The sequence below is a fragment of the Lepisosteus oculatus genome, chromosome 10, assembly GCF_040954835.1.
Source record: "Lepisosteus oculatus isolate fLepOcu1 chromosome 10, fLepOcu1.hap2, whole genome shotgun sequence".
In the NCBI taxonomy this organism is placed as follows: Eukaryota; Metazoa; Chordata; class Actinopteri; order Semionotiformes; family Lepisosteidae; genus Lepisosteus; species Lepisosteus oculatus.
The window spans coordinates 15428891-15456673 of NC_090705.1; the positions used below are offsets into that span (position 1 = coordinate 15428891).

At 39.4% G+C, this 27783-nt stretch overlaps 1 protein-coding gene across 1 annotated transcript in view; it reads right to left on the reverse strand.

Moving 5' to 3' along the window:
* The window catches only part of pleca (plectin a), a 296093-nt gene that overhangs the window by 94152 nt on the left and 174158 nt on the right, over positions 1-27783 (reverse strand). Inside the window, exons 4-14 of the mRNA XM_069195270.1 lie at positions 23255-23344; positions 20110-20187; positions 19430-19522; positions 16619-16785; positions 11282-11397; positions 9735-9841; positions 7400-7519; positions 4214-4309; positions 3790-3917; positions 1081-1174; positions 249-403 (exon numbers count right to left, since the gene is read on the reverse strand). Of these exons, the coding sequence (XP_069051371.1) occupies positions 249-403; positions 1081-1174; positions 3790-3917; positions 4214-4309; positions 7400-7519; positions 9735-9841; positions 11282-11397; positions 16619-16785; positions 19430-19522; positions 20110-20187; positions 23255-23344 (1244 nt within the window). The remainder of the gene's footprint in view (positions 1-248; positions 404-1080; positions 1175-3789; positions 3918-4213; positions 4310-7399; positions 7520-9734; positions 9842-11281; positions 11398-16618; positions 16786-19429; positions 19523-20109; positions 20188-23254; positions 23345-27783) is intronic.

A 27783-nucleotide genomic window follows, 5' to 3' on the forward strand; every position in this document is an offset into this window, starting at 1 on the left:
TATAATTATATATTATATGATAAATAAATATACAATTACATATAATATACAATAATATATAAAATACTAATATACCGCCTGAAATACCTCAGTGTCTTGAACAACAAAGTCATATTTTGTCTCCAGACACCACTTTCAAAGCAGTTTATCTCTATCTCTATGTGTTCATTCCTCCTCTTGTCACTACAGACTGTTGTGATGCTGCATTCTGGCCTGCAGGAGACTCTGCCCAGGCAGGGGGTTCTCACCTTCGGTACATCTGCTCCGCCTGCAGGTGACGGCCGTCCTTCAGCACCTGGACATCATTGAACAGCAGCCGGATCATCCCGTCAGCCTTGTCCAAGTCCTTCTCAATTTCGGCTGTGTTCTGGGCAGGCTTCCCCATGTTCAGGAAACGGATGTCCTAGAGAAAGAGCAGACGGCAGTGAGTTGCATTTCGTCGGTACATATCTGAAATTCATCACTGACATCTCGTGCAGAAATATAGCTTGGGAACATCATTGGAATAAAGGTCAGGAGAGCAGTAGACTTAATGCGTAAGTTTTCTATGCTTTCTTTGCATCATTCCTCCTGACATTACAATTACTGAACTAAATTTATTGCCTGAATCAAACAAATACATTGCTTATGTTTCTTAAAAATGTTGTCAGTTCTTCAAAATCTGCAGATTTCAGCTTACATACCGTATAAGCATTTGTTTTGAGTTATCTCAAACAATCTGTTAAATTTGAGGTTCAGCTTTGATCAAGCCACAAGAGGACTATAATATGAACTTCTGACTCATAAGAGAACATTTTACTTAACAAAACTGTACATCATTTTACAACGCAAGTTATGTAAAAATAAGAATTTGATTGCACTGAAATAAATTCTACTTTAAATTTAAACTATTGGTAAGAACAGTGGTACCCCTGGAATAGCATGTGAGTTAGCCCATGTAGCAAGCTAAATTCTCCGTTAAACACTTTTGCAAGTTTTCTATTCTAACCAGTGGAGGAAGGCTGAAGTGCATTTATCATACTACATTTTGACCTGAAAATAAAATACTGAAACATCCAGCCTAGTGCCACAGCCCCTTACCGCCTGCAGGAGAGCCTCCACCTGGTTCAGCTGCTCCTCACAAACCCCAGACTCCATCTGGATCTTGCTGACGATTCTCTGCAATCTCTCTAACCTGGAGCCAGAGTTAAACATATATACAGTATATTACATATAACATATAATAACATATAATATAACCTAAATTACAGATTTCAAATCTCTTTAAGATCACTGCCTTAAAATTCCTTTAAAATTAAATGAATCTGGTGTCAGGTACAGTATAAGGATTGTATCACATATACTGTATAGGGAAGCATGACATCAATCTATCCTACAGCAGCTAGCTTATACTGTATGTGACAGCATGATGACAGCAGAACTCAGGTGCTGTGTATGTGCACTGTAAATACTGTGCACAAAATTGGAGTTTTATTCCACACAAACAGATTTAAAATAAAGTTTAGTCACATTGTGCATGTATTTTAACCATTTAGTATGAAACACTTGAAAGAAAATAGGTGGTAAAAGACAATGTAAAACAACTAAATTTAAACTAACTGTTTTTCAGAGAAGTATTTTCTACATGCATTTATAAATCTATCTAGCCTGTTTGCTAAATCTTTGCTAATGGAATGCACTTATTTGCAATTCACTTTTTTTCATTTCTAGTTTTAGGTTTATTAAAAAAAAATCCTCTTTATGCCTTGATGTGCAGGACTGAAATCCTCAGACAACATGGCGAAAGCTCTATAATTCAGTACGCCATGCTACCAACAAATGTCATTAAGCCGACAAAGCTAGCATTTTATTCAGTCCTCCTTCTTATAAAATTGTTAGTTAAAACAGACACAAACTAAAAGGAAAAACTCACTGCCTCTGTGAAGAAAGCAAGTACTGTAAACTCAGGCTGAACGTAACAAAGTCCATGATGGGAAAAGTGTTACAAACTCAAATCCTCTCACAAGCCCCAAGCTAAAAGGAAAATCTCTTCAAAATCCCCTGCAGACCAGTTCTGCTAAAAGGCTGTGGACCAGGTTAAACAGTGGCATTGAGGACGAGTGGCTGGGCTCCCTTCCACAGAGCTTTGTAGAGATACTGGTTCCTACAGAGCTCACCGAGAGCCAACAACACGACTATCTTGTGATAAAGTCCCCTCCCTTGTAAAATGAAGTGATTCTTGTGAGATGGAAAACCCAAACACATGCTTAAATAATCAGCTGAGACAAAAATATATTTCTGTTGCAATGACCTAAATTGTGCAGTTGGTTCTGGAGCTTTTCCAAGTGCAAATAGATCAGCCAGACTTAAATGATCTTCGCAGAACTACTTACAATATTATTAATCCTAAGAATGAAGAATGGTTAAAACACCATCAGCTGCAGTAATCCCAACTTTCATTTGCTGCATTTACTCATGCTCGTTTCTATTCTGGATCCTCAAACGTGGGTCTCTGTGAAACTTATTAGCAGGCAATTCAGCATTTATAACTTGTACTTGTTTCATTTACTATCTTTTAAATTTCTGACCTCAATAACTAAATTATCCCTGAATTATTGAATGAATGATTTGCACAAAATTCACATACTGGAAACCCCAACAGCAGAAAACAGAAATGTGGACAAAGATCTATAACTGGTGTAATCCCCTGATCAAAGGCCATTAACACGTCAGGGAGCAGTAAGGTGTAAGCTTTAACTTCATTTAATTGTACCATAAGAACGATATCAGAAAGGTAATAAAAGCTCACCTTGTTCATTTGGTGGCTACTAGCTTTCTAGTCAACCAATACCACCGCATCAATCACATTCTCCAATGATAATGACAAAAAAAAACCTGAGATCCAAAATAGGGGATTTGAACTGGAAATATGTGATGTCAACACATGCAATACATTGATCCAAAGTGGATGGCATTTGTTTTGGTGCAAAACTAATAACAGGACCATTGCATATTCTGCCAATCAGCTATGAGCTAGCTGGTGTGCATGTGAATGTAAGAAGATGAGTTATTAGCAAAGAGAATCATAGCTTAATAAATAAAAATAAATCAAGATGCACTATTATGGTAACTTGTATGTGACACCGATGTTTGCCTTGCTAGGTTCTGATTTTGCATAGGGATCTCCTTAAAATAACAATGTTTTGGGATTTTATTCTGCTGCTTCCTTCAGATTCCTGCAGTGGGCTCTCTAAGCATTAAAGACACAATTTGTACTGGCTTCAGAAAGGCATGTGATTGTAGCACACTTTCCCTTCAGGGTATTAAAACCACCGTCAATGTCTGTATATCTTGGTAGACAACTACTGTATTGTTTCTGAGGAATAAAACACCCTCCAGCAACACCACAGACCAAACATTTCAGTTGCTAATAGAGCTTACCAGGCTCTCAAATAAAAAGGGATCTCTTTTAAACCAAAGCAGCACGCCCTATCATGCATATGACTAAATAAACACATCATTTGTCTGGAAAAAAATCATCCTTATGAATTTTTTAGATTTTCAGGGCAGACTGGCAGATCTGCAGAAGTTGTGTTTCCTTTCAGGTATCCTAGGTGTAAATCAGGGTCCTTCAATGTGACCATTACCTCAAGACCCATTATAATTTAAAACAAGGACAGTTGCTGGTTCGCCATTTCTACAATCCATTCGGCTCAATCGTTTTAAAGAATGACCACAACAGAAAAGGCGTTTTCCATTCCTTTCATTTTCAAAGCCCTGAAAACTGCTGTCAGTTCACGCCCCACCCACCTGTCAAACTCTGCCCGGAGGAGTCTCTCCCTCTCCAGAATAGCCACGTGAAGGCGTCCCCACTCCTTCTCCACATCAAGGGGGTGGAAACCTGGTGGAACCTTGACTTGGCCAGCCTGCACAGCACCCTGTTGAGAGGACACATAGGAGCATCAGTTACCATCTCCATGCAAGAGCCAAAAACACAACTAGAATTCACAGTCCGTTCTGTTATTTTTGCTTTAAACATTCACCAAAGCGTACAAATGTTGTATTTCTGAAGTATGAAGTATACAAATGTTGAATTTCTTCTGTCATCACTGGCAATGCAATATTTATGGAAGTTTGTCCAGGGGTAAAAATAAGGCCATGGGATTTTCTGTCCATACAGTCAAATAAAACAATAAAAAGTTTGACACAGCAAGCTGACCATGATGGAACTCACCTCAAAGGACTTATAGATGAGCTTAGAACGATTCTTGTCGGCTTCTTTAGCAGGGAGTTCAGTTTCTTTAAACTTCAAGAACTGTCGCCACAAAACCTTAAGAGACAAAATTGAATCGGCGCGTTATTTCCACCATCTTTAAGAGCTAGCCTGCTGAGTACAATCAGATAAAAATTGTTTGGCTGACCACTTTACTATTAATGAAAAGCAAGACTACATGGGTGTATCCTGAGTGACACTACTGGAACACGTTAATGTCACAAATCCCGAAATGAAACTAAAAATTAATGGTTAGCGTATCCCACTGTTGGCAAAGAAGAAAATGAAGTCATTAAATTAAACTATTTTTTAATTAAAGGTATTTAAGAACCACATTGGCCAAATCAGATCAGACAGAGTAAGATACTGTACATGTACTGTATACTGAGCATGACAACTGCAACAATTTCACATCGAGAAATGTTTTGCAGCAGGTATCATTTTATTGAACAGACATGAACTAGGTAAATTCATCATGCATTAACATTTATCAACTGCAATGATCAACGAGGTGTCTGCAGTGAAAGGGCAGCAGCATGTGTAGCCTCTGTTAGACATGTGCTGTAAGTCTGCAACACCTGCTTTACACTGGGTTGCAGATACTGTTTTGAGGGATTCTGATCCAACCTGTTCACTGGCCCAAAATGCCACACACATGTGCTCATGCAACAAATGTTCAATGAGCTCAAAATGGTGAGTTAAACATGTATGGCACATGAATGGCCATCCTGCTGGAATGCTGTGACCTCAGTAAGGGCAGCAGGCAACATCCCCGCACTTGATAAATAAAAACTCTGTGAGCCTGGATGCCACCAATCACTAGTGTTCTGCACCTCTGTACCACTCTTGCCGATACTCCCCAAAAGCTCACTCCCCATAATTTCTATCCCTTTATTTTATTCTGTTGATGCATATTTTTGCACATAACCTGTTACCTTTTTGTTGCTTTGCACATTGCCTGTTGTTGTTTTTTTTGCACATCGTCTGTTGTTGTTGTTTTTTGCACACTGCCTGTTGTTGTTTTTTTCTGCACATCGTCTGTTGTTGTTTTTTGCACACTGCCTGTTGTCTCTGTCTTTCTTTTGCTACACAATTGTATTGTTGTTGTTGATGTTGTTGTTTTCTCTTTGTACTACTTATGTCCGAGAGCTAGATAAATAGCATTTCGTTACAACATATACCATGTATATGAGTGTAATGACAATAAACTTGAACTTGAACTTGAACCTGATACCAATTGGGCTGGTCGACACAAAACTCTGATTCATCACTAAAGAAGACCTCTCTCTACTGCTGGCGAGTTCATCTGAGGTACTGTAGCTGAGTCCAGCCTCCCATACAATGTTTTAGGGACTCAACTGTTTCTTTCTTGGGTTCTTTTTCTTGATTTTCACCCAGCTTCTTATCTCATTTCCCTAGTCCACTAGGCACTCTCACTAATGAGGTAACTTAGTACTTGTACAACTGTCAAAGTCACTCAAGTGTTTCCTGCTCATTCCTGAACAACAAACACATCAAACTGACTCTAAAACTAATCAAGGCATACAATTTAATTGTTTTTTGGACATCTTGAAGAAAGAAACTGGCAAACTGGCTTGTAATACATAATCTGGTTATCGTTTAGCCTTATACTTGGTTATACATCAGTAATCAAACAGCACAAAGTTGTAATCCCAAATCTTCTATTAGTAATCTACAACAATACCCAACAAGAGCACTTAGTCACATGGAGTCAGATGTTTGATTCTTTTGAAGAAAAGTAAAACTCAAATTAAAAATCAAGTTAAAACTCAATGTGCTGTTTGCTCAAAACAGTTTAAATGTAAGGGAAGCATGAAACCATCTGCAAATAACATTGTAATGGATGGTCTGACTAAGAATGCTGGTTAAGGTTAATAATACTTTAAAAGGTTTTTAATGTTTTATAATTTAAAACAAGAATTTCCACCCAGGTGAATGTGGTTTGTTTTTTTGATAGAAGGTCTATTCTTAAAATAATTATACTCCAGGCTACATAGAGGCACATTTAAGAGCCTGCCTCCTTTAAAACAGTACCTACAGGAGATCATTTGATAAAATTTAAATGAGCGTGTGAACTGTTCACCTCACTCTTCTGTGATTATTGTAATAATTTTGTTTTAAATGGGCTGAAAGTGGTGTTTAAAAATGCTTTATTTAATATTTATCTCTGGATTATTATGGGAGTGGCAGTGCTGCCAGGGAGTGGACCAAGTACTGAGGTAATAAAAATAAATGTGTGCCTGGGAGCATTTATCAGATCACTCCTCCAGTTAAGACACGTATTACAGGAGAGCCCCACCCAGTCAACTTCAGCCCAAACAACGCCCTGCTATTAAAACCAACTACATTTCCCCTAGAAAACAAAGAAAATCCATTCTTTTTGATCTTTAATTTAACAGCACAGGCTTCCAGCTTTGTTCTGGAGTATAAAACAGCAAGTAATTAGAGAACCTATACAGTAAAAAAAAGATGACAAAATAGTTCTAGTATATTCTTTTGGTTAAGCTGAACAGTGTCTGAAATTGAAATCCATGTACCTTACATGGTGCATCCAAAGCAAAAAAACTAAGATCCAAGTACAAATGAAGTTTTTGTCTTTTCTACAGGACAATATTTTTCTCTTTTCTTATTGTACTTTCACCTCCAAGCACTTTTGGAGAATGCTGCTAAAAGAAAGGTTTGTGGCTGTAGACTTTTCGCTGATGGCACAATTGCATGAGATCATAAAAAAAGGTCACAAATGAGAGAGGCAGCCAGTCAGCCCATTGTGCTGGTATCTTGTTACTTTATGGGTCTCACCAAGGGGAATTCCCAGGGAATCTGCTTCAACAACATGACACCTTGAGGGACCACCATTTGTGCAAAACCCCTCAAGATCACTTGAGTCCAATTTTCCTCATAACTTCCAGGTGTCCCTTCACAACCAGTAATTAAATCTGAAACACAAGTCAATGTTTAACGTGGCTCTCTACTAACTGCTTCAAAGTAACCTACCACAAGTAAACAACGACATACAGGCACATTCACAAACAAAGTGCACTGGCCTGATGTGTTATAGTGCCAACAGAGCTCACTCACAGAGACCTCGGTCTCTGCACCCCAGACCCCGGGCAGAAGCAGACTCACCTCAATCTCCTCGTAGCTGGTGGGGAACTTTCTTTCCTCGAAGATGATGACGTGGTGGCGGATCCACTGCAGCAGCAGGGTGACCAGCTCATAGTACTCCTGCCAGCGCAGCTCCAGCTCCTGTAGAGCACAGTAGGCATGGCTCGGTCAGGGCTTTTACCAGCAGTGAGAGCCTGCCTTCCTTCATTCGCTAACTTGCTTACTTACATACCAGCCATAATCAATTCAAGATCACAGTTTCACGGATTTGGGCACAGATGAAGAAATGCAACCTTGTTTCAATTCACAAGACTTTCATTGGTTTATTCACTTAAAGAGGTGGTAGCTCTCCATAATGTCCTTTTGCTCCTTTAGGATAATGCTCTCATTTATTATTTTCACAGCTTCTGCAGAACAGAAGTTATATTTTACTGCCACATTGAAAAGTATAAAACTGATCTGGCATTAGAAGTGAAGGAACTGATGCAATTTTGACGCCAAACCATGTACTTGTGATGCTATGCGGTCTGGTACTGCACACATTAGATGCAGAAGAACCTTCCTATTCATGGTTCTTGTGGGAGCAAAAGCAGACCTGCATCAGCTTCTTCCAAATCATGTGACGACAGATATAAAGCAGGAGTGGGAACTGTGAAAAATTTATCTCATCATTCATAACAGCATCATAATGACAGCTCAAATCCCTATCATTAGAACACATTACCTTGCAAACAAGGTTAAAGAGACACAATAGTGGAATTGTGAACCTAAACAATAAGATATGATGAAAAGACTCAGAGTGAAACAAAAGACAACTGACATAACAAACAAACATGTCTCTCAGACTTTAACAGTATATTAATATTGTTTCACAGTTCCATATTAATTTGGCTTCACAATAACCATTTCATCAAATATGCAGCTGAAAGTTCTTACAGACAAATACAGTATGAACAAAATTTGGAAAAACGTCTATTGGAAAAACCTGACGTATTTTTTTTAACTGTCCTAAAATTCAAGCAAAACAAAAAGGAAGCAGTTTAAAATGTAGGAGATTATGTGGAGAGCAAGTAGCCACTGATTTACACATACTCTGATCAAGCCCGGAAATACAATACTGGAAATCCACACATTTTGCCCTTAATAATTTAGTAAACCTAGATATACCATCTGAATTCTCTGGTATGTATTTGGGTAATTTTACTTTTGATTATATGGAAGGAAGAGACAGGTGTATGAAAGGAATTCTTTTAGCTATCACTAAGAAAACAATCACAAGAAAATAAATTTACTACAGAACCCTTTTCCACTTATATGAAGGAAAATATAACCTTTTATGTTGAATTACAGGTGAAGAGGCTTAGCAAATACTGGCAAGCATGGATTAAATTTATGACCTCACTGAGACCTGATATTCTATGAAAGAAGACACATCTTTGTTTTTCTGTGGACTTTTTATTTTTTGGGTTTTTACTAAATAATTATATTTCCATATAACCTCCCATCTACGTGTGCATAATGTAAATGGCTAATTAGAAAAAAAACATATAACTGTAAGGGAAGATGAAAGCAGAAAATTACTTTAATTCCATCTGTAAACCGTTAAATAAAGAGTTAAAAAATTGTAACACAAGAACACATGCCCTTTCCAGTAATCACCTGTTTTAGCACAAACTTCAGAACTACACGCACGAGTGGAAATTCTCGAATGTATGATGCTTCACTGATGAATAAATAATGTGTATAGGTGCTTTTTAAATTGTCCCTTTCATCTTTAGCCTAACTTCACATTTCTACTTTTTGAGAAAAGTGCTGACCCTTTTGTCTGCAGAATGGGACACAGTGTGGCAACAGATTCAGCTGATCTTGTCCACTTGAGTCCAATTTTCTAGATAATGTGCCTACTCATTCTAAGAAGAAAGCAGTAGCAAAACGTCAGCTCATTTTCCACTAGGGTTTAGTCATACTTGTGAAACGGCAATGAATCTTTTGATTGTTTCTTGGAAATTTTCCAGGATTTGTATTCAAGCTGGGAACCTATGCCTACGAGGACCAGAGACACCGGCATCTACAGAGCTGCAGAATTTTTTTTTTTTACAGAGCTCTGCATTTTTAATAGGCAAGGTGGTAAGAAATCCACTTGCTGGGGATTCATGGGTGTTAAAAACTAATTACAATCTTTGTTATGGTTAAAAAAGTGGTGAATTATGTTGATGGTAAAGAAAATGCTAACACTAAGCAAAGGGTGAAATGTCACATGTCTAACTACAGTACATTCCCAATGTATGAGTTGAGTGTGTGGTAGACAAAAGGATGTGTCCCCCACAAGCAATGACATACTCGCCCCCATACTCACATTAGCCTTCACCCCATCCTGGACGTCCGGGACGCGAGGCATGGCGTCATACAGGGAGGAGACATAGGTGATGATAGACTTCTCATCAGGATGAGGAACGTCCACGTCTAACACAAAGACACAGAGACGTAGAAATTAATGCATCCCTAGATTCATTATGACACACCCAATGAAATCTCTCTAATTGTTTTTCCAAAATGCCCCCAAAATGCATGTCTGATAGACACGCCCAGTCATTCTCTTGTTTCATTAGGAAAGATAAATGAGATGGTTTTATAAAAAAAAAAGTGGAGCCTCTATTTATAGTTTACTTTTTTGCTGTTCTCAACTACATAGAAATTAACCTGGCTTAATTTTCCCCCCAAAATGACTTTTTATTTTATTTTTCATTCACTATTTAAATTATATTAATATTTCACCACCTATGTACTTGGTTAGATTCATGACTGCAACTACAAAGATACACACAAGACTTCAGATAAATGTGGAAAAAAAACATATAACCCTACTAACAGTCATGGGACATCGATGATTCAATAAACACTGTGTAATAAACAACATTATGGACAAATGTTATTTATTGTTTGTCTGGTACATGTTGAATTCACAGCCTGAATTCTGACAAATGCTTTCTTCCATTGCCAGGTGAAAGTGTCTTTTATCCCTTAGATAAAAACTAACAGTTTAGGGTGACTTTCTGATGCATCCCCAGTGGTTCAGTGGTGACGAGTTCAGAGGTGGACAAAGGAACATCAGGCAATTATAGTCATGAAAATGATCACTTACTGCCTGCAAAGGCACACCCTTGCACTGATAAAGGCTTTGTACATCAAAATTAAATCAATTCAAGAGCTCAGACATAAGGATTCTGCCCACATGAATCAACATTAACATGAGCTTCAATCACAGAGGGTGGACCAGGCCCATACCAGCAAAAACATGTCCAAGCTACTCTGAAGTCTATAGCAATCCTTTAACAGCACTGAGCTATTCTATTTGAAACACTCCTTTGATGTATTCTCTCTTAAGGCTAATGCTTTTCATGGGACTAATAAGTAATGTGATTGGAAACTAGACAGAGAAACAGAGAGAGACGTTACTCAGATCCTTGAGGAGGGTGGATTTTACCTGCAAAACTTCCATTTTTATTATTAAAATTGATTATGATTATATAGACCTGTACCACTGGTCCACACTGCATCCCCACAAACATATTGTGAAGATAGGGACCATCACCACCTTAACCCCAATAACAATAATTTAATTCTCCATGTACTCCTTTGTTTCCAACTCTGTCATTAGTTTACTTTTTCACTTTGATTTCTAATTATTTTAAAAGAAACTTTGTCTCTACTGATGCACAACCCATTTTAATCAATTAAAACATATTTTTAATGAATTAAAAACTGAGTGTGCTCCAGAATGTATAACAAAATAAACCACTGGTAGAACAGCCATTTTTAATCCAAAAAAGAACCTGAATTTAGCATCTCATCTGAAATAATGTGCTATTGTTAAAAGTCGGCTTTAGTCCTGGTTTACCTTACCTTCAGGGTCAAGTAGCCTTGTGACACCTAGGTCCTTCTCAGCCACAGTAAAAGCTTGCTCCAGGTTCTCTGTGTTGGTCTGTCTGTAGACTTTGTTCATGTCGATCAGCATCGGTCTGTACAGAACGAGCAGGGCAGAGAATCAGGGCTACTGAGACGATACCTCTGTTCAGATGAAAAATTAGGATTTTTCCACAGCGCAGTCACATTGCAATATATACTGCATCATTTCTTTTGGGGGGATTACTGATCCAGATTAATTATTTAATGTACTGTGTAGGCAAAGTATGTTGAGTTTGATTAGAGAAAAAGTGCCTTTTATGCAGAAGAGAAAAGTTATGCAAGGACATAATGCTTAGATGCATGGTTATTAAATTTCTGTGTTATCGGAAAAGGTCTGAAAAACGTCCTTTAAAGGGTATAAAGGAAAAAGTACAGTATTTCAAAATGAGTGGAATTGAGTATTATGTTATTCTCAATCAAAAAGACATAGTGTAATACAAACAAAGCTTGATGTATCTAAAATCTGAACAACGGACTTATCTTAAATGTGTTAGTGTGGCATTTTTGCTTCCTGCAGATAAAAAAAAACTGTAATATGATAGTCATCCAGAAAGAAGTGCCCCACATTCTGAAAAAATCCATACAGGAAAGCGATGAAGCTTTTGGTCTTGTAAGTCTGAACTTTCTTTTACAAATAGTTGCCAAATATATTTCAACCCACAAAAACAGTGGGGCACCTATTTCATATAACTAATGACTAGATAAATAAATTTACTTACTGAAACTAAGGACTTTACTTTTTTTAGGTTTTTACTTTACCAGGGTAAGAGGCTATTAATAGATTAATGTGGGAATTGCATTTCGCTCCAAGAAAGCAAATTTGTAAAACATATCTTACATGGTTTAGTTTGTTTAAAGTTTGTTACATAGGTGGGGATGTGTATCACAGCCAGCCGCCAAAAAAGTATCCATAACACAGAGAATATTGGTTAGGAGCTATTATAAAGGGAAACAAAAGGTGACATCTCTGACTAACGATGACACAAGGTAGGCTGCGAGGATTGCCAACTAATTATTTTCTTGCTAATATGGACTGTGTTGTATGTGTAGGGCTCATTTACCTTTCTAAAAATAACAGATCACCTGTCTATAATCTATAATGTAGTCTCTGAACATCTGCTCTTTACAGCCTAGAGGTATGGGTGGATGATTAACACATCTAGCTGCTCTTCAGAAAAGCTGGCGAAAACAGGTTACATTCCACACTACTAGGGAACTGGCAGCAGAAAATAGCGTTCTATTTGCAAATATTGACAGTAAGAGCAATGAATATAACAGAGATATATGAGACTAAACAGAAGGGAGGGAATGCATTTTGTACAGTATGTATGCTGGTTCAAAGCCAAAATCTTCACCCACAATAAAGAAAAAGGTTTTGCTAAAATCATTTCTGACTGCAACTCAAATCCCTTAAGCGATTTCTATGCAAACAATATATTATGTCACCTGATAAGTCCGCAAAAGCAGTGATTTTATAAGATGTAACTAAAAATGCGCTCAAATAATCAGAAATATTAATTTACTTTTTGCCGCCCTAGAGGATCAAGTCCGAAACCTCACACAATAGAAAGGTTTACATAAGCCCCGCTCATGTTTCTCTTCTTTACAGTTCCAAATACTTCCAAACACGTGCTACAATCCTAAACTTATTTTGCAAATTTTCTACGTCTACACTGTAGGACCACCATGCTTTGGTATTATTTCTAATGAAAAATAATAATGAAAAACGCTGCAGCCAACTCTCCCTTCAGTGTAGCGACAGGGCAAGGACAATGAAGAGCAAGTGCGTACAGCTCTTTGACACGCAGGGTGGAGGACACGGTGTAGTACTCTCCGGGGCTCCTCGGGCAGTCCTGCTCCACGTACTGCAGCTCACGGAAGGACAGCTGCTGCTCCCTGCTCTGAGAGCCCCATCCTTGCTCCCGACCCGAGCCAGCGCAGCTCCAGCTGTGCTCCGTGCTTTGGGAGTCCCCGCTGGAGCGGGCACCGGGGCTCTGGGACCCCCGGCCGGAATCGCAGGAGCTCTCGGAGGGGATGTCCTCACAGAACATCACCACCCTGTCTTCCAGGTCACTCAGCGAGCCCGGCACACTGCCCACTGAGCCGGTCCTCCGTTTTTTCACTTTGGGCTTTCTCTTCAAGCTCAGCATGGTGGCAGAGAAGAGCACACCCCCCCCTCTCAAACAGGAAGACCAGTAAACAACTTCACAAGCAGGTGTATCACACTTCCTTCCAGTCCCCTCTAATTAAATTAGCCCGACATCTTTGTGTCTGTCATTCCAGCTTTGCTCCACATATTTCTTATTCCTGCTGTGTAATTCAGTTTTCTCCTTCTCCAGGACTCCAACAAGAAATCGGTGTGTGTGGTCAAAAATCCAGCACAACTGTCATAGAAAACCATATAATTATATATGGGTGATGAGGAAACAGGTGACAGCTGCCAGGGATTCAAAGGAGGTGCACTTCAGTAAAAACAGATGCAGCAGGAGCTCACTGCCTTCACATTGTTCCTCCACTACAAGGTTTTTCAGAGCTCTTCTTCCAGGCAGTATCCACAGTCACAACATTGCTCTTTGCCACATGTTCTGTAACCAACAGTTCCTGAAGGGTACCAGACAGGATCAAACACCACGCCACATGGTGTTTGGGCACAATATTCCTGCTCTTCCAGAAAACAATCCACCTTTCAAATGCACCTGGTCCATAAAGGTATTAAAGGTCCTCTCACTGTGATTCGGAATAGTAACAAAGGAGACGTCAAAGTAATTGTTGATTTTCGGCCACTACAAAAAAACTTCAAGAAAGTAAGAAAACTCTCCTTCCCAAAAGGAGCTTCTATGTGCACGTGACACTAACATTGAGAACAGAAACCTTAAAACTCGATGCGCTCTCTGTGAATAGGCTCTACCGGAGAAGCTAAAGCTCTCTGTGCAGAAGAGGCAGCTGTAGCTGTAGCTGCCTCTCCTCTGGAACAGTCTCTTTATTCAGACTCCCAGCTCAGTGGTCTGTGGGTGTTCCTGGCAGAGTACCCCAAGCTCTTTGAATCCTCTGTGGCAGCTGGGCGGACCTTCTCTCCGCAGGTACATGCTAAAGTTTCAAACACTGATTTTTTTTTTCTGTGCCCTCCGGGGGAATTTTTTTTTCTTTTCATAATGCTTCTCTTAGGCTTGCCACACCTCAGCGAGAGACTCTCCCACCACACTGCCGTGCGCTCATGTTTCGTTCTTTGTGCGTCTCTCCCTGTTCAGCTCCACTAATGTAACTCTTCCAAAGCGGAGCAAAGCCTGTGCCTCTTCTCTACCGTTTTGTAGCTTTAACTGCCCCATGGATTTCGGCTTTCTGAACGTACCCTTTCTGAATGCCCCACCCGTTCAAGCTCACAAAAAAAGTCAGGCCTACAACATCACTGCAAGAGATGCTGAAAATTTGACAATAATAACTGACCATGCCTTTTAGATTTTGTTTTTAACTGGTATCATATTATATCTTTGGTCGCTCTTTACTTGTAAAAGATCTCATACTGTTCATTTCCAGAAAATGCAGTTTGGGAGTTTGTCCGATTAAGATGCTGGGGAGTTACTCCATGCACATGCAGTATAGGATTAAAGTCAGCATTTGTGCTTTCCAGCTTATCATCGACTTGATTATTTACTTCGTTAGTGAAAATGAATTAGGAAAAGACGTGTTGCACTTCAGCACAAATACATGTCTATAGAATTCCTTCTGTTTTTTTCTTTTTCCTAACAGGCTAATAATGACGTTCATCTACTGTACCTAGAACTGAGGTGTTTTGGAATTTCTTACAGCAATTTGATTTGATTCACTGGAGAACTTTGTTGAAGCCAACGAACAGCTGGTTTGTTTGCATTTTCTACAAATGTAACAATTGATTGATTCAATTTAGTTTGGGGGGTTATGAATACATTATAAACCCATTTGAGCAGAAGGGATAAATCAGCAGAATAATTTTAGGTTACGTTTCCATTTGCCCCCCAATAATTCAGTGCCATCTCTGACAACTCCCCTGTGAAGTATTCAAACCCTTGAGCACTGACATGTTCTAAAATTTATTAAAAGGGGCCTCTTTCATGAAAGAAGCCTCTGCCTGTGAGCCAACAACAAGCCTGGTCAAGAAGAGAATTCCCGTCTGCGTGAAAATATGATTTTTTCACCCAAAAAACTGTTACTAATGCATGGCATGCTAGGTTCAATGATGCTTAAGGTATCTGATGGTGGAAGGTGCAAAATCAGCACCTTGGCAATCTCCTTAAAGTGCACATACAAGTGGATATAAAGTGGCTACAGTAAATGGGTCACTGACACTGTCACTGAAGGTGGTACAATGAATCTGACAATGTACAAATACACCAACAATTACTATAGCAGAGGTCCAATTGATCAAATTTCAGACAACACACCTGAATGAGAGGGGTACCGAAACTCAGAAATTGGCACAGGGAGATACCAATTCCAAATGCTTTTGTACAGTACCTTCTAAGATCTGAACTTTCAAACTTCTGCCCCACACATAAAACTGGAGTCAATTAGCCTACAATAAAAAACTTACCTGGGAGAAAAAACCTACAGGACCAGGGCTGGAACCCACTGTTCTGTGAAATTACACCCGTTAACTTCTGTTTTTGTATTTTTCAAAAAGAAAGTGCTGAAAATTCTTTATTTCAACCACGGCCATTGGATCACAAATATTCCCATACATAGAAAATTGCAAATCGGCTATGTAAATGTTTTAAAACTGACTTGAACGTTGAAGATAAAAGACTGCCTTTATATTATTTTTTTCTGTACAAATCAGCATAACATTTATACTTTTTTCTTTTAATTTATTGATTGCATGCCAAGGCATGTCTGCCATGCTGTAGTTAGACAGATATTTCACATTCTTACCCTTATCAGGAGAGCAACGAATTGAAAACTATGCCTTAAACTGCCTAAAGCCACAGGGAAATAGAAGGATTCTTGAGGGTGTTTTTTCTCAGCAGTTATTCTCATTTACATGGTTGACGTTGGTTTATAACTGCTATCAACGACAGGAGTATTTAAGAATATTTGTAGGTAAAGATGCAGGTTTTACAATCATCCTTCAGTGATTCAATTGAAAACACAAACGAGAACCTTCAAACGGCACTTGCTGGTCATGTCTGAAGAAGTCCTAGCCACAAGGCTAATTTTCTTGATGCAGAAAAGTTACCTGAGAGAACTAAAAAATGTAAGCTCTTCCCAGCTTTGCCTGGCAGGCAGCGCGAAAAGCCTCACCTGTGGCGGTGAATGACAGCGTTGAAGAGCCTGCCATCCCTCCAGCTGCTGGTGAAGTTGTCGCAGCGCAGGCCCTGGTAGCCCTCGACCATGCGCTGAGCCCAGAGAAGCAGCTTCTCCTTGGCTGTCATGTCCTCAGACTGGCCGCACACCTGAATGTCAGAAATCTGTGGACACAACGAGCACAAACGGAATCTGAGTAACAACGGGAGTCTGGGGTGAGTAACGGGTGACTTTTGCTCGTTATCCATATTGTGAAAATGCCTTCCTGGTCTCCTTAATTCTATGTCTACTACTTTGGTCTCTGTAACTCCGACAGCTTTAATGTGTTGATTTCTTCTTAGGAAAAAAGAATAGTGTTACACTACATGTTTTTCAAATATGGCCAATAAGACAGGAGGTCATATTGTTGGACTGTTCTTTTTCTTCCTAGTTTCCAACAGAGGGCAGTCTTGAAAATTGAAGCCGACTCTGCGACAGTCTCCATACCAAGAGCATCATCTGTTTTTTTTGTAAAAACAATACACGTTCATCATTGCCAAGTTGCATGACAAACTGACACAGCTGAAAATAGCATCCAGTTGCACAATTTCCTGATCCTAAGTCGCCAATGAATCACATATTTTAACCTCAATATCTGAAGAAAAGCAGAAAGGAAACTGCAGAACTGCTGTCAAGTTTTGGTCCTATCTGTGTGCTTTTCAGAATGAAATGAAATTCAGTGGCGCCTAAAATATAGAACACTATGAACCGTCAAGTGAAAAAATAAGCTCCTTTCGCAAAGATCTAAATTAGTTACAAAAAATAATTGACTGTACAAAAAGAAACAGATTTGACGGAAAGATGCAAGTGTGACATTTCATTTCAGTCTTTATCAGATGCAAAACAGAACAAAAACGGAAAATGTGAGGGGTCCAATCTAAGATCTCTCTAACATTTCCAGAAGTGTTTTAAAAGCCCTATAAACCACTGATTAAATCAGCTACTGTAAAATTATTTTTCTTTGCAAAAGATGTAAATATCGAAGAACTCAAGATGACCATTAGGACATGTTTTCTGGACAGCCAAGCAAGTCGACCACAACATTACATCAACCTACAGTATCTGTTAGGAAAAGATCATGTGTATTCTTGGCCTTTATTCACTGAACAATGACAAACAGGAGCAGATAGAGCTGTCTAATCTATGCATCCTACCATCTTGTGATCTTGGGGCTATGCTAGGTCATACCATGACAGGTTACAGAGACCCAGAGAAGAAGAAGAGAAATAAGTTGGACAAAACCCATTAGTCGTTGGGTACAAACTTTCATAACTGGCTAAAGCCTAATGTTACATAACAAAAAAAATGACAATTCTTTTCTAGGGGAGAGGCAGGAGGATGATGGGGAAATAACCTAGCGGCCCGAGAAGAGTAATTCTGTCATATTCAATTCAGTGTTTGTGTGTAACGGAGACACCCTCTCCCACGGGGTGTCTGGGTGCCTGTCCCAAGGGGAGTGTACCACACCGACAGTGGATATACTTGGATTTCAGCTTCACTTCATGTCGGCTCTCTTGGATGTGCAGAGTGGGTGAGGGAAATGAAAGCCAAATCCACACCCCTCCCCTTGCAGGATATGGTGACTCACATGCGGTATGGCAGCAAACACCACACCCCGCTACTTTGCCTTTTATGGAAAACCAGCAAATTGTCTTGCTTCCCTACATTACACAGGGCATTAATTGCTTTAACTCTTCTCTTGCAGCACGCATGCCTTTTCAAAACATAACTTTCACTGCAGGGAATCTCTGCTATTGATTTATTTGACCTCTTTAATACTTCACTTCAGTTGGTCAAACAAAAATATTCTGGTGTGCACATCCATAAGCGGTATTCTTCCGTGATTAGTTTGCGTGCTTGATACATCAAAGCTGGCTAGGCTAGGAAAGACCAAAATAAAAATTGGACATGTCTGATGTTATCAAGAGATCATTCATGCACAATGTGACGCCGTATAACATTATTAAAACACAACAGAATGTGATAATGCTAAGTGAATAGGGCCTACTGTCTACCCAGCTGGGCGTTGGCTCTGCTAGTGAGTCATTCTGCTGCCTCGCCCTCCTCTCTAACTCGTTAAATCCTGAACTCGGGGAAACAGTGACTCACAAGGGTAATGATAGAATCCATGATTAGATCCCCATAATAACAGCATTTAACTCACAAAAACGCATGTTTATTGCTTGAATAAGAAGAAAAAATGAAAGATAAGTTAGACTGAGCTCTCCACTTCAATTGTTCATATGGAATAAAGAGAAAACTGCATGAATCAACAATGGGAAAAAAAGAGAGGGTAATTTTGACAGCCGCCTTGGTTTGCGAAGGTACTCCATTTTCACATACGCTGGTCCTGTTGGCATTAGCATTATAGCTATATGTTTTGCCAAGTTTCTAAGCAGGAGCAGTTTGTGCAATAAGCTATGTCTCTTGAAACTGGTTTATACCACACTGCAGGCACAGATTATTGCTGTACGTTACAGCAATGCAGAATGTAGTGACTATTTGTGTACTGTACAAACTTGCTAGTGAAGCCTCGGTGTTTCAATTCAATTGGAGAATGTGTTCATAAGAGAAAGATTTTAAAGAGCTTTAAACACACTTCACATTTGTGAAATTCTAAAAGGACTTGAACCTTTCTCACAGACGTTATTGTTTGGATGTCCCAATGCACCAATGCGTCTGCATTTTCAAAAGTGGGAAGAAAAAAATTAAAAAAATCTTAAGCCTGATAAAAACATTGGAAGATGAGACTGGTTGGTAAGCACTAACCTGGAAGTGTAGAATGATAGTCCATATCAGCCCAAGAGTCAATTTGGGGTTTCCATCTGCAATGTCATCGTTTCTGATGTTCACCAGTTTAACCTGTTAAAATCACACAGGGCCCTCCTTGAGTAAATGACCCTTTCATTATCTCTCAATTTCATGTCCACATACAGTAAAAGATAAAAAAAACAGTTTGCACTCACACACGATACTCTACTAAACAGCCATAACAATTCAAGAATTATTCTATCGCAATGCAAACTCCTTCCTAGATGTTTGGATAGAAACTGTTCTAGTCAACATATGATTATAAATCTTGTTTTGCATGTACAATGTTACAGTATGTTACAATTTCAGAAAAATAACTTAAATTGCAAGTGCCAAGCACATAACCTTTCATGAGGCACCAAACATAATATTACAATATATGTAATTTCACATATCAGTAAACCAATATCCAGCACAAAAATCATCATCACGCAATAAAGGTTTCTTTTTAAATTCTTTAGAACTGTGAAGACTGATCAAGCATTCCTTTCCAAATGTCATGACTGTGGCAAAAAAGGGAATGGCACAACGGAATATTCTAAGCTAAAAAAATATGAATAACACTTCCGAAATATGCCATCCTGGAGTTTGCTCTGTGAGAGGCATTCAAACAGGACAGATGCGGTTTCCAGTCTCACCTGCCGGTGCTTCAGGAAGTCCAGTGCAATCTGAACATTCTGCAGCTTGTGAAAGCGCATGCGGCCTTTCTCTCTGGGCTGCAAACATAAAAGAAACACTGAGTTAGAGAGCCACAGAGCTGTTGCGACCCCCTACAGGTACACCAGTATCACCTGGAAGAAAACGGAAGAGTCCAACAGCACAAAGATGAATGGGAATAGGAACGGCAACCACAGATCTGAATTCTTAATCCTGAGAGAGTTAAACAGTGAGAACCAAGACCAGAACTATCTCCTCCACACAGTACTATAGCAATTCCTGGAACTACCCTAAACGCATAAAGGTTAATCACAACATCACATCACCAATAATGCCTCCAAGACATGGATCTGGAAGCATAGCACTAGGCTGGAGGAATGGGAAGACATGCAGGAATGACATCAGCTTGAATACATTCTTTTAAAGCAAATGGGGTATTTTATTTCCATAGCACATAGCTCTGTATAATACTATTTATTCTTGTTCTTTCATATCTCACATGTGGTGGCTTGATCCTTATACATGGAAAACATTTTTGTACTTTTTACATAAAGTGCAAAAAAATCAAACATACCACTGGGAATCAGGAAAGAAATTCTGTATTTCAAGATTTTAGTGTTTACTGATCACTAGCTAGGTTCCTTAAGAGTTCTAGGGATCAAATGAATACTAGTTTAAATTAACAATAAATAAATACTACAAGCACATAACACAAAAGTCTTGTTAATTTTCTTTTACGGAGAAGTGTTGCATTTTTGTCTACAGCCAGTATTTGTTAACCAAAGCAGAGGCATCAAGAATATTGCATTCCAGGATGTCTCATGATTCTACTTAATTTTATTTGTCCACTTCAATGATCCATGCTTGAAAAGTGAAGAAGGGTTTCACAGCATTGCCAAGTTTGTCCCTTTATTTACACAAGTAAAGATAAAGATATCTGCCTAAATGATATGAACACCAAGGTGCTCAGACTGTCTCTCCTGTTTGCCCCCACACATACACTAGACATGGAGAAAGAGGATGCACCTCATTGTCAGACATGGACATGCATGGACCCAGCCAATCACATGGTTAGCTGTTGGATTAGTTGAGCTCTTATTGGCCTGCTGTGTCTAATGTCACCGACACAACTTCCTGCTGAAATAATATACATGCTGAGGTGGATTCCCATTGAGAGAGGAAAATAAGATATATACCGTACCACCCATTCGTCATACCGTGTTTTTTATTTTTTTATTTTGGCAACCGTTACGAAATGAAGGCTAAGAAACTTAACCACTCTTGTTCTCTTGTTTCAGCACTTGGGCCATCCTTTCTTCTTACAGTCAATTGTTTAGATTCAGGTTATGTATTCATTGCTAAGAAAAGTCCTTACATTCAACATTATTGTCGCACATAAAGTAACATTAATTTTAAGTTCTTTATGCAAATTCAATTGCAAGTGCAGTTATGAAATCAAAATGAGATACAGTTAAACAATTTCCCCATTTCCAAACGTGTTTAGAACAGATTAGGAAAGCAGGCATTCCTTATTAACAATGCGGATGTGGTCCATTCAGACTTGCTTATGTTGCATGGAATCATTTCCGCTTTTGAAACTATCTGGTGTACCTTAACACTGAATGCAGAACACAAAGGCAGGGCATTTGCTTTTCATAAAAAAAAGTGAATATTGCCTAGAACATTTTGAAACTAAAGTTCAAAAATCCGTTGTGATAGCTTTGAGAAAAAAAATAGAAAAGAATCAGCAAGCTGTGTAATTGACTTTCCTCATGCTTCATATTGAATTTCTCTTAAAACAGCCCAATGTCTTATGGGTGACTCTTAATCCGGAGTCTTCCGGGTACGAACAGGCCAGTAAGAGACATCATGCGCTGCCCCGCCAGTGGGAGTATCCCATGCCACGGCGCACGTGTGCCTCAAGTGCAGACCCACTCACCAAACGCAAGTTCCTGATAACGTCCCTCTCCCTCGGCTACCCCAGCAAGAGCAGTGCAAGAAAGGACGCAAAGGCGAAAGGGGCAAAGGTCAGGGCAGAGGTCAGCAAACAGGAGGGTACAAAAGGAAAACCAGGAGTCAAAGAACGCACACAGTTTCACAGAAGGAAGCAAAGTAAGGTTAATGTGTTAAGGTCATTGAAGCAGTCTGCAAAAACAGGTAAAGGTATGCAAACACAGCACCTGAGCAAATCCAAAAAAATGCCAAGGACCCGACTTACAAGGCAAATCTAAAATGTCTAATATGATGCAGTGCTGCCAAACAGTTTGCTAGACTTAACAGAATCGACTTGTTTAATATATCACTCAAAGTCAGGCAGCTAGGTTGGGATCAGTAGCAAAACAAAACCATAGGTTTCTGATATGGTTGCTAGATTGGTATATTGTATTCATATGCAACTGGGAATTTTACTGGGACTCTGTTCCAGTGCACATCTGTGAAAAAGTATTTTAGCTTTTATTGGTAATAAAGAGCAGTAGTTCACTACTATATTCCTGGTTATGGTATTTTCAGGGGATGACACAAACCAGCACAAAAGTTTTCGAAAATTCATGATAAGTACTGATTGTTTACATGACCAACCACAGAAAACGTGAAACTCCCGGCGGAGTATACCCACTGCCTATCCAAAATCTTTTTCAGGGTCTTGCTATCTATCAAATGCTGCGTGGCGTTCATTAATTTAAGTGTGCGAGTTCAACCTTTGGGAATGTGGCAAACAAACAGCACTGTAAAGTTTTGAGAAATGTTTTGAGCTTACTTTTTACTAGAGAGTGTCTTTAGAAAAGTAAGTGAGGTGATAGTAAGATCCTGTTGTGTGTTGAATAAAATACCCACCCCAGCCTCTACAGACAAAATGAGTAAGGCACCTATGTAAAGAGTATGGTAAATTTAAAAAGCTGGAGTCTTTAGGTCTCAGGAATGTATCTTGCATATTTTCAAAGCTTTCTTTTAGTGGTTAGCATGTGCTGGGCAGGTAGGGGTTTAGTATATTGCTGAAGGGACAGCAGTTTGGAACAAGTTCAAAAAGAAGCCGGGGTAAGGGGCTGCTGAGGGAGGGAGAGGGGGGCAGGTTTCAGTGGAGTGGTGCAGAAGCGAAGAGCAGTTCGAAACGCCAGAAGGACTCACCAGAGTCTCGCCCGAGAGGACCTCCAGGAGTGAGATCAGGTTGTGTCCATCTCTGAGGTCCTCGTACAAGTCATTGACGTGGCGCTGAGCCTGGGAGGAGGAAAAGCACAGATCACATTGAAGGTCATTCAGTGAGAAACATTTCACATTTAATTCTGGCACTTAACTGTGCTTGCTCTGGATGGCACAGAATCAAAGAAAGGGGTTTTCCTGATAACTGCCTCTCAGATCCAAAGTATCCAAAGGACATCTGACTCAAAGAGTAGATTGCTGATCAGGGAGAACTACTGAACGCCTTTTCCTTCTATTTCATAACCTTCATGCCTGGCATAATACCTGTGCTTTAGTAAATGACAGGATTTGTACTTTGTTGTGTGATGACTCGGAGTGTTTGCCACTCCTTCAGCCGTCTGTCCAGTCTGTCCAGCTGTCTCCTTCTGCTCCTGTCAGCTGTCATGATGCCCCATTTTAACTTAATTGTCCCCTGACTGAGTAGAATGGATCACTAGTGCTAGTGAAATTAATATAATCCTCAATAACAGATATCAAAATTTAAAAAAGAAAGTTAAGAAAGGCATTTTAACATAAACCTGATGAATTTAAAATAATTTAAAATACACAAATTATAAAGCTGCAATGCATTTACATGTTGAAAAGGTCTTCATGGGGATGCAGTATAGAAAATGAAATATTAATTTACTTTGTCCAAGCATGTTCACCAAGATACTTAAAGGACCTAATTTACTGTACACAATGCAACGTCTGGTATTCTTAAATAAACACAACCTACTACTGTATACTGTATATCTCAATTTGCTGTAGTTCCAGCAATCACACCAAGAGCTAACAAGAAACAACATGAAACCACGGAGCAGCCTATTACTCTGTATCTCCTGCAGGTATAAAAATACACAGAAACTACTTTACCATTGGTTTATAATAACACAAACAACTCCATATTTCACTGCATAGTACAAGAACAAGCACGCAAGAATCCTGAGAACATTATGCCCTGACAGGAATATTGCCCTTTTCCCTGCATGTACCATCCAAATAACCCCTTTCCTTTTGAAAAATCTGGAATGGGAAATTATTATCTACTTTAACCCAGCTAATGTGAAATTATCTGTTGTTTATTAACTTGCCTAACTGCTACTGATGCTGTAGCGGGAGGAATGAGGGATGAAGGGGGAGTGTACCCTTGTCTCTGGCATCATCATTGAAAAGTTAACAAGAGTGTTAACACAGACTGCAGTAGCAGGACTCCCATCACTGACATCACAGCTAGTTGGCAGCTGCCTGGACCTTCCCAGGGGTCACAGCCATATGTCAAGCAAAAGAAGTTCTGGCCAGAAAAGTCCTCCGGACTCCAGCTGTGTGACCCCACATGAAGAAGACCAGTCATAGTGTACCAATGACATAGCCATGGAGCGAATGCTTTTATTGATTTAGCCACTCCAAGGCTGACATGGAATTTTTTATTAATACAACTACTCTTCAGTTCCAACTCACAGCTCAACGTTTTAACAAGAAAGGTATTGTTGCTATCCAAATGTAAGGCACATGCACGTCTGAGATATTTTGAAATAGGGTACTTACAATACAGTGAAATGGATGGATTCACAATATAACCTACAAACCTTTTTTAAGATATTTTGTTAAACCACGGGCTGATTCAGTGGTTACAATACAAAAAACATCAGCTAATAAACAGCTATCAAATGGTACCTGATGCCTTAAGATGAGACAATGCATCATTCTTCCTACCTTTAGAATTACCTACTGCAGTTTTAATGGTAGGTACTTGAGGGAATCATGCAAACAAGCCATGCATCCTTTAAAACATCAGTACATGGGTGAAGAGCACCAGTCAGAATACGTCAGTAATTGCAAAGGCTTCAATAATTACATTCAGACTGCATGGGTGAAAGGTGGGTGACATTCACATGGTTATTACTGACCTCCCCTCACACTGGGTAAAAACTGGCAAATATTTGTACAAAGCCAAGGAGAGAGGGGAGAAAGGAACGTGCTATATTGATGTTGCCATCAATGTGACTTTGTGACCTCGCGAACCCTCAATAACACAGTACGCTTTTAAAAAATATAAGGGTTTATCTATAAGCAAATTACTGTACATCCAATGCAATTTAAAGATACTGCTCTGAAGATTTCCTAAAGAGCTTTTATTCTCCCCTGAAAAATTATGTCTTCCAAACTTAAAAGAAGTTCTGAAAGTACTCAGAATTTTATGGCAGGATGTAGGCAGTAAAGAAGGCAAGTTGTATGTCTAGTATGTGCAGATAAATGTGGAGCTCTTTATACTACACCCTATACTATACTGCTTTATACTACCATGCTTTCTTCATTTTTTAGCAACTCTTTTAACAGTTGAGGGCCGTGGTGACCTGGAGGCTAGCACAGGCTGCAGGCAGGACCAGGACACAATTCACAACAACCAAACCAAACAGTTTTAATTGGAAAGCAGTGAGAAAATCTGAAACAATCTCTCAATAAAAGGTCCATAAGAAAAGCAGAACGCAAAGCAACACTGTTTTACGACCACCACAGACGGACCTCAGATCCTCCCTCTGAACGGTGCTGATTTTCGTGCAGGTTGAAGAGCACAGCTACACACCCACAAGCAAAAGGAGCCCCTTCATAATGACTACTATCAATGCTGTGAGAAGAGACATTTCTAGAAAATCATCCCAAATGATCAAATATCATACATTTAAGTTTGAAGGTTTTAGTTTTCAAATGTTTTCTCAAAACTATATTTCTCAACCATTTTCTGAAAATGATCTTTTCAGAAAAAGTACCAAAAAGCTTTCAAGGATATCTTTCAGATGTTGTAACGGAGTATATGCTATAGGTATAGGTGGCATGACTGGTGATTAATTCTTTTCAAATGTAAGCAAACATATAGAATCTAAAAGGCCTAGTTGTTTATTTCTTCGGGATCTGCTGTTTTTCTCTTCTTAACTCTTCTCAAGCAGGGGCAGTGAGGGCACTGTATTTAGTACGGGAGCACAGAGAGAGAAAGAGTCTGAGATGCTCTTGTTGAAGCCTGAAGGAAGGGGGTCTACATGCAACAGAGAATGTGCTGCACACTACCCTGCTTTCAGCAGCCCTGCACAGGCATGTTCACAGGTGGCACATACCTCAGCTCTCCAGTGCTAGAGGGCGGGGAGGGAATGGGTACGAGAAATGGAGGAAGAGAGGAAGGAGAAAGAAAGAATAAAATACCATGAATGGGAAAGAAATACACAAATTAGACAAAGATTGTAACAAAGGGTGAAAAGAAAAGAAGGATTTAGGAAAAAGAGAGAATAAGGAATATTGTTCTGTTTATCTATAAAGGGGATTAATACGATCATCCGCAAAATGCAGTGTTTTCACTTCTTCTACAGTCTATTAACGGCTCATACTTCACATGTTACATAACAGACGGAGAGGAATGTGTCAGCAGGCACAAGAGTGCTTATGGGATTGACAAGCATCTGCAGGCTTTTGAAAAAAAATCAAAGTCATGAAGGCTAAGGTATTTTTTAGAGCTGGCAGCTATAAAACAAATCTGTGTTTTTGTTTCAGGACAGACAATGAATGTGTACTACTGTGGCAATACAAAGTTACCCATATATAGGTAGTATTAAGGGTATGTTTTGGTGCTTCTGCTTTGAAAGAATAATTTTTTGAATTTGAACTGTAAGCACACATTAACATCAGGTACGTATCTACAATGACTCAGTTTTCATTTTACCTGTGGAACAAATACCTGAAGCACCTTCATCTGGCCACAAGAGACCACTGTTGTCACAGATTTGCACAACAGGCCATTTCATTTCCATATCACCTCTATAGATCATTATCGTGTACTTTGAGCAATGCATACTCTAATAAATCTCAATGGAACATAATCTATACATTGTAGCACCTACTCAGTGACCTGACCTGACTGGCTCTTAGGCATCTGTAATTTTTTCCATTTCACAATTTAATATTTGTAATACTATACATTTAGGTATTTATAATGAGGAAGCCTGGAAAGTCTTTCCAATATTGTTTTATAACCCTGGATTCCTTTCAAACCTTGTAGATTCAGGCCCTCGTTTACACAGTTCTTACAGGCTTCTTTCACCAAGAAGTGCGGTGAAACACTGCGAGAAAGACTGCAATCAATGTCCATTTTATAGCAAAAATGAACTCCACAGAATGCCCCGTTTTAAATACAACACGTTTTTAGGACGGGAAATGTTCCCAAGGCCTGTTCCCTAGATCTGTGGTGATCTAATTTAAACTGCTGATCAGATGGCTGATCCGTGACTGATTCTCCATATCTGGTAGGGGGTACTGAGGAGAAACAAAACAGCATGATCTGCCAGCAGCTTACTGCATGAAGTCACAGGTTAGACCCCGATAAGAGAGCTATCTCCACAACGGAATCAAAACGCACTCTAGTCCACTGAAGCACAGACCCCTTCACCAACATTCACTGATTAACAAAAGGCCCTTTGAAAAGAAGTCTT